Source organism: Aotus nancymaae, unplaced genomic scaffold, assembly GCF_030222135.1.
Source record: "Aotus nancymaae isolate 86718 unplaced genomic scaffold, 86718_ANA_hifiasm-v0.15.2.pri h1tg000008l, whole genome shotgun sequence".
In the NCBI taxonomy this organism is placed as follows: domain Eukaryota; kingdom Metazoa; phylum Chordata; class Mammalia; order Primates; family Aotidae; genus Aotus; species Aotus nancymaae.
Window position 1 is genome coordinate 62,727,767 of NW_026988419.1, and position 12,293 is coordinate 62,740,059.

At 32.8% G+C, this 12,293-nt stretch overlaps 1 protein-coding gene across 2 annotated transcripts in view; it reads right to left on the bottom strand.

Annotated features, from left to right (window-relative positions):
- Positions 1-510: 510 nt before the first annotated feature.
- The window catches only part of SP3 (Sp3 transcription factor), a 61,448-nt gene continuing 49,665 nt past the window's right edge, over positions 511-12,293 (bottom strand). For both annotated transcript variants that reach the window (XM_064373405.1, XM_012462358.3), the window contains 3 exons: positions 10,513-10,705; positions 5,013-5,209; positions 511-2,238 (listed from right to left, as the gene is read on the bottom strand). In XM_064373405.1, coding sequence (XP_064229475.1) covers positions 1,922-2,238; positions 5,013-5,209; positions 10,513-10,705 — 707 coding nt within the window. In that variant the 3' untranslated portion in view covers positions 511-1,921. The remainder of the gene's footprint in view (positions 2,239-5,012; positions 5,210-10,512; positions 10,706-12,293) is intronic.

Consider the following 12,293-nt stretch of genomic DNA (forward strand, 5'->3'; position numbering starts at 1 on the left):
ATTCAGCTATTACTGACAGTGTCAGAATGGGCCTGGAAAATCACACATTACTACTCTTTCTTCCTACTCTGCCTTTATCGTGATCAAACACACACAAATTCAAAACACAACTTTTTCAAGTAACTCCTGCCATGGTTACCAAAGCTTATTTATCATTTTCAGGAATCTTAATGTAAATACAGGTTTTCAATATTCTGCATTGCTTTAAAAGGGAAAACAAAAAAATTTTTGCAAATGGTACTGATAAAAAACTGGCATGAATCAATGTGGGCTAAGGGCTAACAGACTTTTTTTTCCAGAATTATATTTAATAAGCTGATTCTTACTTTAGGTTAAAAAAAAATTAGTAAATGACCAGCGTCTCTACATTTCTTCTTGAAATAAATATACCTCTTTACAATGGTCTAAAATCAAGAATCTAAAAACAAAAAGCCAAGCTGAAGAAAAATCAACCACAGATTCTTACCCCATACCACTACAGTCTTTTTAATGCATAGGAATACAACAAACTCAAAAGAAAAAAAAATAGTGTTTTATTAACTACCACACTGTTATAATACACTTTAAACATACAATAAGGTAGCCTTTAAATTTGAGGTGGTCTTAAGAATAACAAATGAACAGAATTCCAAATTTCTGAAATAGGTGAACTGCTGCAGTTACAGGTATACATTTAGGAAAACTGTATAGCTCTTACAAGACCAGCAATGTAACTTTATTTTGTACATTTTTAAATTGAAAATATAAACAATAATTAAAAAATAAAAAGAAAATACAGCATAATAAAAAACATACGTTTCTCAATTAAATGTACTGGATACATATAAATTTTAAGGGAAGAAGCAAAAAAGGAAAATGATTGATATTTAAGTGCAGACTGACTACCTAGACAAAAAAAAAAGACTTAAAAAAATATCATAAAACCTCTAGTTTTTCTATGACTAATATCCATATGGTTGGAGTATCATCACTATGGAAGTGATTTTGTTATGTTTGCATATGTTATACTTTACTGGTAATTTACATGATGGCTTTTAAGGCCCTGGGAGACATATGGTTTTTGGAAACAAGATTGGATAAAAATCACTGCTAAGACGCTGTTACACCTTATTTTTTTTGGTCCTCCAATAGTCAAGAAAAGGGATAATTCACTATAACATTTTCTTACCACCCAAATGCCTCAACCTATACATTTTAAACTTTTTTAAACATTGGTTATATTGCCCAACTTCGTTATTGAAAGAATATTAACAAGATATTATTTTGGCAAATTAAATCTTAAACATGGCTTTTCAACAGGATTTAAAAGGTGACTATCCCTAGAGTTCCATGTTAAAATGTAGTTTTCAAAATCTTACAAGAGTAATGCTTAAAATATTGTACATAGTTAACCTAATTAAAATAATTAGCTTCAAAATGACAAATTGATAAGCTAAGTAAAGCCTACACTATGTAACATTTGCTTGGAAACTTGATTTGTCAGTTATGCATAATAAAAATTCCAGTCATCAAGAAAATTACAAAATTTTTTATCATAACAATTTCTTTCACCCACCAGCTTTTTTATCTTACAATAGATAAATACCAACATGTTCTTATTTTTACACTAAACCACACAGGATTGATGCATTTGGTTAGACTACCATTCGCATTGTTAAATTCAATTTTCTCTTTATATAACTTCGTAAAATTTCATTTCTTCTAGATTCCAAAAGTACCTACAAAACCCATGCAATTTTACCATTTTTAATAGACTATGGAATATCATACAAAGTAAGGCATTTCAGTGTCATGTATAACCAAGTTACTGTCAATCCAAAAGTTTTTGCACATCAATAAAAAGATATCTAAGAACTTAGGAACAATATTCTTCTCACTACTGTATAAAAATAACCACAATGAATAAGTATTTGTGTAATATTTACTCCATTGTCTCATTTCCAGAAACTGTGACAAGCTGTAAAGGTATTTCAGTGTTGGTAAGGATATCTTGATTGCTGGTGGCGGAAGTATTAACAGTTCCTATCCCTGAAACAGAACCTTGTTGAATATTTGCAAGGATAAGTGTTGTTCCTCCTGCAGTAATCAAAGTATCATCTCGCGCAGCTTCCACAGATGCCAGCACTGTACTGCTAGAGTGAATACCTTTTTTATTCTGGTGTGTTTTAATATGTTTGGCAAGGTGGTCACTTCTCATAAAGCGTTTTGAACATTCTGGACAAACAAACTTCTTCTCACCTGTTAAGAAAGAAAAAAAGTTAGTTTTAAAAATTCAACTGTAATAACTCAATCATCTCCCCCAAAATAGAAAGTAAGTCAATGCTGATATCTGAGGATGGGAGCAGGGGTCTATTATAATTGTATTCGTTTTACAAGCTACCCCTGCAAGATTTCTCCTACAAAATATTTATCCTTAAAATAAATCTTTCATCTTTACTTTTTGATGAATAGCAATCTTCAAACATGTACTATAGTATATAGTATATTCTATATACTATAGATAGATATTCAAGTAAGACTTTATTATCTCAACTAAGTTTGTCTGAAACACCTGTGTTAAGATGCCAGCTAAAAATCACCTATAACACATTTTTTTAAAGTCTAAATAAAAGTATATTCCTTCATGTTGTAATTAAAATACTAACATGTCATATTCATGATACTAAACCTTCCACTCTTAAATATAAAATAAAGTAATAGGGTACTTCTAGATTAAAGAAATGACACGACAAGCTTGAGATCCAAAAAGAATGAGTAATCCCTAGAATAATGAATCTGGCTAGTTGACTTGATTTCAGCTGGAACAATCAAGAACAAGATTAATATGTCAAGATGTTAAAAAGCTGTTAAAACCCTGATGCCTACATTTATTTTCCAGCATGAATAAAGTAAGCTTAAATACAAAAGACTGACTGAACTTCTATTATATTGAAGACCTACTCTGCAAGATTACTAAAAAGATGACAAAAGGCCAACCTAAAAGGAATTCAGAGAGAAATCAAAATCAATCAATAAATCTAGTTAATATTTTAATTCTTTTCTTCAAAAATGTCTTACCCTATATCTTTTGTTCCAGCACTTCTACTCTACATAGGTCCTTATCAGACCTCACGCTTGAACTATACCGCAGTCACATCCTAGTCTCACTTTCTCCAGACATATCTTCCTTAAAGACCAATTATTACTACATCAGAAAACTTCAAGATTATATTAAGTGATATGGAAATACAAGGGTAACTTGCAGATGACGTAACAGTTTAGATGCTCCATTGCCTAATTTACAAGGATCTCTAAAACGTGCCTCAATCCTACTTAACAGAAATGTTATGTAAAATTTCATCCTCATTCACTGCTACAAAAAAATGCTCTCTCACCTCTTCTATTAACATACCACCGTTTTTCTAGGAAACTATTTCCCACTTTCTCTTGTAACATTATACTCCATGGCAAATGGCACAATGATCAAACAGATTAGGAAATGCTACACACATTACATCATCCACTTATAGATGCAAGCTGTTCACCTAAGCATTTAATTTAAAAGTCCTAAGAGGTACTGCCCTTGAAGGTACTCGTACCCTCTTTGGCCCACCATTTCCCACACTTACTTGATCATAGACCCTTTTTCTCCCTTTTACATTATTCCTTTTTACATCCTGCTGATAAAATCCTACTGAGGAAAATTCTGTTACAGCCATCTTAAGGTCTATTATCCCATACTTTATGATCCCAAGCAATAATTATCTCTGTTTCTGAGCCTTTTCAATAGCACAGACCACAACGCAAAATCTTTTATCTACTTTGAGACAGGATCTCACTTTGTCACCCAGGCTGGAGTACAGTGGCATGACCTTGGCTCACTGCAACCTCTGCCCCCTGGGAGGTGGAGGCAATCCTCCCACCTCAGCCTCCCAAGTAGCTGAGACTAAAGGCTTACACCATCACGTCCGGCTATTTTTTTGTATTTTTAGTAGAGACAGGGTTTCACCATGTTGCCCAGGCTGGTCTCAAACTCCTGAGGCTCAAGCAATCTGCCTTCCTTGGCCCCCCGAAGTGCTGCAATTACAGGCATGAGCCAGCATGCCCAGCAGCCTCATCTACTTTCTTGTCTACTGCAGTTTCATATACATTAATCTCATATACCTACCCAATGAGAGACAGGAACTAAAACAATCAGAGCATCTGTGTACTACTACAGACCTCACAGGTAATTTTATACAACACTGAAGGCCAAAGTAGGAGGTGTGTAGCAATGTCAGAGTTAGTTTATTCGCTTAACCTAATAAGCAACTTGGATTAGAATCCAGATGACTTTAAAATCCATCTTGTTCTCCATTTCACCATGCTTCTTTCAAGCTCTCTGGGGATTATAAATACATATTTTTCAATTCTCTAGTGTTGAGCATAGACTGATGAACACTTTTAATCATTTACAAGGTAGTAAGAGAAAACTATCTCTAAGTTATACTGTCAGGTTTCAGTGTGGATCAGTCGTAGGTCTATTTCATTTTACAACCACACAACACTATATAAAAATAATATAATGAGAGAAAGTCTTCACATCAACAATGCCTTATTACCTTACCTCAGACATACTAAAAACAAAAGAAAAGGTGAAATACCCAAATATATCAGAAGAAACAGGATTATTCTTTGCTACAGTGTTAAGGAGAAAGAAAAAACAGGATAGATCAAGAGTAAAAGCTGACAACTAATTTAAAATGTCAACAGAATAAAAATAACATAAATGTGGCTTAAAACATTCAATAATGTCAACAAAGCTAACCTAAGTCTACATAAAATAAGCTTTATTTTAGAAGATAAGCCATACTGACTTGTTCTTTGGAATTTGTGTTATTAAGATGGTGTTACTAACGGTAAAAATTCCATGTAATTCATTGTATTTGAAAGATTCAGTTCAGTAAGGAATGCTTTAAAAAAAAAAAAAAAGTCAGTTATAGTTATGTAGCCCTATAATTCATTTTTGTTGGTTAAAAGTAAATATTAGTAACCTGTATGTGTTCTTCTGTGCCTCTGTAATTCATCACTTCGAGTAAATCTTTTACCACAGTACATCCAGTTACAAACAAAAGGGCGTTCTCCAGAATGCCAACGCAGATGAGCTCTCAGATGTGAGGTCTTCCCATAGACTTTACCACATCCTGGTATATGACAAATGTGTTGCTTCTTTTTCCCAAGATTGGTACCTCTAAAAAACACACACAGAATAATATATACTTATATGAAAATATTCAAATGGACATTACCATTTATGTCCTATATCCCCATCTTTAATTATAAATAGAAGACATTATCATTATGAAGTCAATCAGAAACCAAAACCATGTAAAATCAGTTTAAATGAAAATTTATATATTTCAAGCATATAGATTTTATATATTAATCTTACTCCAGAATGTGATTGTTGTCTAAATGTAAATATGCCCAAGAATTATGTAATTAAAAGGATATTTCATATGTAAAGAATGTACAATAAAGCTATTTAGTCTTCTGTCAGAACCATTCACAAATCTTATGCATAAGCCTGATCCAATTAATTATACAGGAAACTAAATGTGGTCTGTATTCAAAAGTCATGGTGTCAGATAATCAAAAACATATTTAAACCAAAGAATGAATGCGTAACTGATCACAGGTACAATTAAAAGGTATAGGCAGCATTAGCAGACTTTAACATGATTTAAGCATATTTATTCATATTTGTGTGGCCACACCCTGAATATACACTGACTTGGAGAAAGCTTTTTTTTTTAATCTAGCTAAAGCTATGGTCTGAACTCCCTTAGCATTAGATGAAATAAATACAAATCAAAATTATCTTTACATTTAAAATTCCCTTCATATTAACCATGTAAAAGATATCCAAAATTAGACACAATAAATATAATACAGTTTTCTCAACATCACAAAATTGGACATTTATTACATTTCAGTATTTAATACCAAGAGCAGGGTTTAGGAGATATATTAGATGGGTGAACAGAGGTATCTTAGCCTAAGCAAGAAGAAAACTTTTTTGATTCCAGAATTGATAATCTGAATAGTATTAAACATCACAGAAATGTTATTTCTCAACCTTTTTTTTAAAAAAAAAAAAGTAGGCTAGTTACTGAATAAAAATAAATTAGTTTTTTGAAAACATGACACTTCGGACAAAACAATTTGTATAAACTTTACAATGTTTCTGAGTTTTAAAGAAAAGTACATTTAGCCCCCTCCCCAACACCCCTCCTCCCCCAATCTCACAGTCTAGGCATATCCTGTAAAACTTTCTATAGCCTGTAAATCCTCTTGTATACAATAAACCTATTGTTTTTCAAATTTACTGGAAAAATGCATATTTCCCCACATTTATATTTTAATGTACTCACACTCAGTAGCATGTGAAATTGCCATAGGACAAACAGTGCTAAACGGTGCAGTGCTGGCTGTTAGATGCCATAGGTGTTCTGAACAGGGAGACATCAATGTGGGCTCCAGTAGTTAGAGAAGGCTTCGTGGAGGAGGTGGGTAGGATTTAGATAGAAAGGAGGGAAGGCATTCCAGGCAGAGGAATAGCATAAGTAAAGACAAGGAGGAGTCATGCTGTTGTCTCAAGGGCAAGGATGTCATAATCTAACACAATTCTAGTTTCTGCTCCAGTCCACCCCCAATTTCTACAACTCTCTTCAAAGAGCTGAGTTGAGTGAAACAGGTTTTTCTGGCTCCCTTGCAATGCCAAAGTCTTATTAACCAAAGCCAATATTGATTCCATTTAATTTAGCTTTTTAAATTCATTTCGTTCTTTAAAAAGCCCTAAGAAAAACAGCAATGTTTGTGGCTATTGGTGTACAAACCAACTTTACATATCGTGTTCACCATAGCAATTTCACAGAGAACCCAATTCAGTTCACTCATGTACTCATGATTTCATGCTTCTCCTCTAAGCCTACCACTCAGGTGAATCAATGCACTTTTACAAACTCAAAAGTGCATTTCACAAACTTAGCAAAATTTAGCATGGGAACACTAATAAAACACAAGACCAACAAATTAACAGCAACAAATCTGGGTTCTCAAAGAAGCAAGAAGTTAGGGAAGTATTTTCAACTGAATTATTAGGAAATAAATATTGTTTGAAAATGGGATAGGCATCTAAGAAAGAAAAAACATAGGGGCAGGGTTGCACACATATATAATTTAAGGAAAAGGCTCAACATCCAGACCCAAAAATCTATTTTAAAAAAATCTGATTCAAGATTAAGATACAGATATGGTAGATGTGGATTTATGGCATGTTATATGAAGGCTGGAAGGGAGAACTGAAGTGAATTTCTCAACAAACTTCAGGTAAGAAAAGATTTAGTATTCTGTTTTCTTCTTGATTAATATCCACACCACTAATGCCTATAATATAGGGAAAACAATTTTACATTTTTATTCTTGAGTGTCTAAACTTGTTCCCAATAGTTTAATAATGCTAATACAGAATGGAAGCTAAATGGTGGGTAGAGGAGTTAAGAAAAGTTAAGTAAATACACTCTCTCTGCTCAGGGTAGGAAACACAAGACATAAACTGAAATGCTGACAAAGAAAACAGATTGTGCACAATAATTTTTAAAATATGGACTGATGTTTAATCCATACAAAACCTGTATATCAATAATGCCTCCAGAATTTATTTTACTTGTAATTATTTGTCTCTCACTAGGTTATCTCTCACTAGGTTAAACAGTCTCTGAAAGCTGGTTCTACTCAATAAATATTGGCTAAATAATTACAATTTTTAAAGATTTAATTATATTTTACATCTTACTTTAAAAGGTAAACAAATAAAATTTACTTCTCTAAAGATGAATAAAATTAGTTCTCTAAAAATGCCACCTTGCCCATATTCTTTTGTAAAAAATGGTTGCAAAAAAAGACAAATATTCTAAAAAATATTAACTACTACCTATATCACCTTGCAGAATACTTCAGAATAGTTTGGATTTACTACAGATATTATGCTTCTATTAATTAGATACAACTGTCATTTATTCAAGTGTGTCTATCACACATATACTACTTGAATTTTGTTCAAACAAGCTCTACGAAACAATATAGTTTCTTTTCTTAGGAACCTCAATTTTTATTGCTTAGAATAAGTAAGCTGTTAAAAACTGAAGTCACAAAAGCTCTAGAAAAAACATAAATGAACATTTTTATAATCCTCAGGATAAGGAAAACTTTCAATGGCATGGTAACAAGGCATCTAACAAAGGAAAGGCTGATCAACTTATAATTTTTGTGCTTAAAAATGTTTGCAAGCTGTAAGTGTTGGAACTGTTTACTTGTGTAATAACAGTGCATTCTGTAAACCACTGACAAAGCCAATGTAAAACTGGGAAAAAAATATTTGCACATGACGGAGTTACATAAATTAACAGATTCACAAAAAAAATAAATAAATAAGCAATTTCAAAATAAATTTTAAAATGGCAAAATAACATCCCCAAAATTGTTCAACCTCACCAAGTAATTTAAAAATATACTAAATAAGACAATATTAAGGTATTTTTCATCTGCCAGACTTTCAAAGGTTAAAAAAAATTGTAAAATCCATTGTTGGCAAGGGTATGGGAAACTAGATACTCTCACACACTGCTGGTTAGCGTATAAACTAGCTTTACTAGCAGACAATTCCCTTTAACCCAGCAATTCCACTTCTGCCAACTTAAACAAATAATCAGACAAATGTGCAAAGACAGACGTGTAAGGTTATGACAAATAATAAACTCCCAACAAAAGATGTTAAATTATTCTACATCCATACAATACAATACAATAGAATACTATACAGCCATAAAAATAATGCAGACTATGTAGACTTGAAAATATGGTCACAAAAATTCTCAAAACAAAAACAGACATATAAAACAGTGAGAATAAAATGATGCTACTTTAAAATAAATGTAACATCTTGAAGGACATATACAAAAATGTTACTAGCTTATCTTGGAGTGGGGTGGGTTTTTGGTGTTTTTAAATGCCCTCTATTTCTAAATTTTTATGAGCATGTGTTAGTTTAATAAATTAATTAAAACATTTTTATTTTAAAATAAAGAATAAATGAAACAAAGGCCAGGCTTCTGTTAAGATTTGACTTTTGGGAATAATTTATTTTAAAAGCTCCTCTAAAATGAGTTTCAAAAAAGTTATTGCCTAGTCAGAATTCACACATTTTAACTGACCAAAACATGTCAAAAAACAAATTTTTAAACTAATTACAATAAACATGAATACCTAAGGATCCCATGTAGAAGGAGGGTCACTTGGGAGGCAGTATAGTTTAATGGTTAAAGCTCTGGAGTAAGAAACTAGGTCCAAATCCCTGTTGTATGTGCTCTTGAGAGTCATTCAACCTCTCTATTTCTCACGTGTAACACCGTCGGGAATACAGTAAGCTCTCAATGTTACCAGTTGTTAGTAATTATTATTACTGCAAAGGGCTGGTCAATGTGCAACTCAAAGGCAGATGGAAAAGCTCTATTACATCAAGTTTGTTAACTGTGTTAAAAGAACATTCTCTGTACTTAAAACAGTGCATTTCTAAGAGAGGTATGCTAACTTTCAACATGACAAGGGATTTGGTTAGCTATGGCTTTAGAGTTCTACCTGTTTTTGCTCTATATATTTCAAAGCTGCACAAAAAAAGGACCATGACTATTAAATCTTCTTGGTGGAAATTTAGTATTATTAACAAGAAATATATCTCTGTCCTATCTGGGGCTTTCACCTCAATCCCACCTTGTGTGATATAGCAACACTGCTATCCAAGTTCTCTTTTTGTTAATACTTGCCTGATATATCTTTTTCCATCCCTCACCTTCAATATTCCTGTGCCAATTATTTGAGGTATTCCTTATAATCAACATCAGTCTGGATCTTGTTTTTTTAAAAATATGATCAGAGACTCAATCTCTTAATTATTAAGCTTAGTATATCAACATTTAACAACTCATCATTTTGAGTTTACTCTAGTCATGTTATTCTGGTCTTAATGTTTACCAAAAGACTGAATTGAAATACAATCCCATTTTTTAAAAAATTCAATCCATTAAGGCTTTTCACTTCTTTTGAAAATGGAAATACTTAGGCTTCTCAGCCATTTCTGAATGTCTTAATTTTTACATAACTGCTATTCTCAACCTAATAATCAACTTTTTATCCATGTTTAGGTAAATTCCATTGCTGGTTTGCAAACAGTCTAACTTCTGATATGGGCCTGTTAAATGGCATCTGCTATACTGTTTTTGAAATAGGAAACTAATAATTTTAGCTTAAAAAGCATTTAGAACTGAAAATCCAACTGCATATATTTTGCTGACTTCTGCCACACGCGCACACACACACCCAAAATGATCATGTAATGAATAATTTCTCATAATTAAATGACACAGCATGCAGTATTTCAAAAATTAGGATGATATTAACACTCTTAAAAATATATCATGTTTCATGTATGCATACCTCCCACCACCTTCTTTACAGTTGGGACAAGTGCAAGCTACCCTCCGAAGTCTTTTTCCTTCTTGATGTTGTTGGTCCCCTTCTTCATCTACCACTTGTACTCTTAAGTGTGTTAGGTCATTGGTATTCAAGGTAGAATCACCACTGAGCTGCCACTCTTCAGGATCAGGTTCTTCTTCCTTAATCCTAATATCTAAAGGGGAAAAGGAGGAAAAAAAAAAAAAAAAAAAAAAAACGAAACAAATGAGAAGCAACCCAATGGCCCAAAAAGACAGCATGAAATCTGAGCCTCTTCAAAGTAAAGAGAATATTATGTAGAAGTTAAAAATAATCTGTGGAGCATAATCATTGCTCCTCTTTGTGGCCTATTCTGTTCAAAATAATCTATTTTCTAAGTATCAGAGATTAAACCAAAAGAGGAATACAGCTAGCATAAAAGCTTACTTTTTAAAATATTCAATAACAAAAGCAGGTAATATTTTTTGAGCAAGTTGAGTCATAAACTGAAAGCAATCTGAAACTTCAATTATAATTGTTTGATTAGTCAAAAAATCCAATAATCAATTCAGACTGGAATAAATTCTAATACCTTTAATCTCTTTCACAACTTGCATCCTTGCCTATCTGCAGGTACTATACGAATGCAAATGAAGGTAGAATTCACTTGAAACTGTTACAAACTTAAGCTTTAAAGTCAATCATTACTAAAATATCAGTAACAGCCAAAACATTACTAGAGAAGGCAGTATAGAAATATGAGACAGCTTCTATTTTCAAAGAGTTTTATCATAAACCAGATTGGGAAATACAATGAGCATGCAATAGTGAAAAACCATAAACATGGTACAAAGTCCTACCACTTTTCTGGTAAGCCAAACATCTTCATTTATCATCAATAATACATCATTTGCTAAGTGAAAACTAAGAGATCCACTGAGGCTTTTTTCATTTCAGTAAATTTTTTTTTTAAAGGAACAATTAAACACTGAACATAACCATCTTTGTTGAAGCGTTAATTATCTTTGGAAAAACATAAGTTCCTGCAAATTTTCATTTTGACATATGTAAACTAAAACTCTTAATTATTTTAGAACTATAATACCAATACTCAGGGTAAAAATAGCCTTAAAAATCAAATGTGCCTAGTAACTCCTGAATTTATACTAATGAAGACTAGAATGTATAATCAATAGTCAAGAAAATTACCTCAAACAGCTTAGAACAAAAGTTTATCAGAATAATCACATCAAAAATCAAGGGGAAAATAAATGGGAAGAAAGGAGACTCTGGCTTGGGCAACAGGGTAGACAGTGGTGCCTTTCATTGAGATATGAAGTACTGGAGAAGGTTCAGGTGGAGACAGGCAGTTAGTTCAAAGTTGAAGGTCTCTGAATTAGAAGTGTTCGTGAGACATACAAGTAAAAAAGTTGGACCTAAAAGTCTGTATGTAGCTCAGAAAGAGAAGTATGTGTCAAAGATAAAGAACTGGGAGTTATCAATAGATACACAGTGAGACGACTATTCAAAGAACTAGTTTAGAGTCAGGTACAATGGCATGCCTGTAACTCTAGCTACTTAGGAGGCTGACGGGGTAGGATCACTTGAGTCCAGGAGTTCGAGGCTACAGTGAGGTATGATCACATCATTGCACTCTAGCCTGGGCAAGAGGGAAACTTGATTTTTTTTGTTTGTGGGGGTGGAGGGATAAATAAAAGAAAAAGAAAAGAACTAGATTAGATCACTCAGGGACTATGAGTAGCAGAAGATGAGAAGGTGGCCTA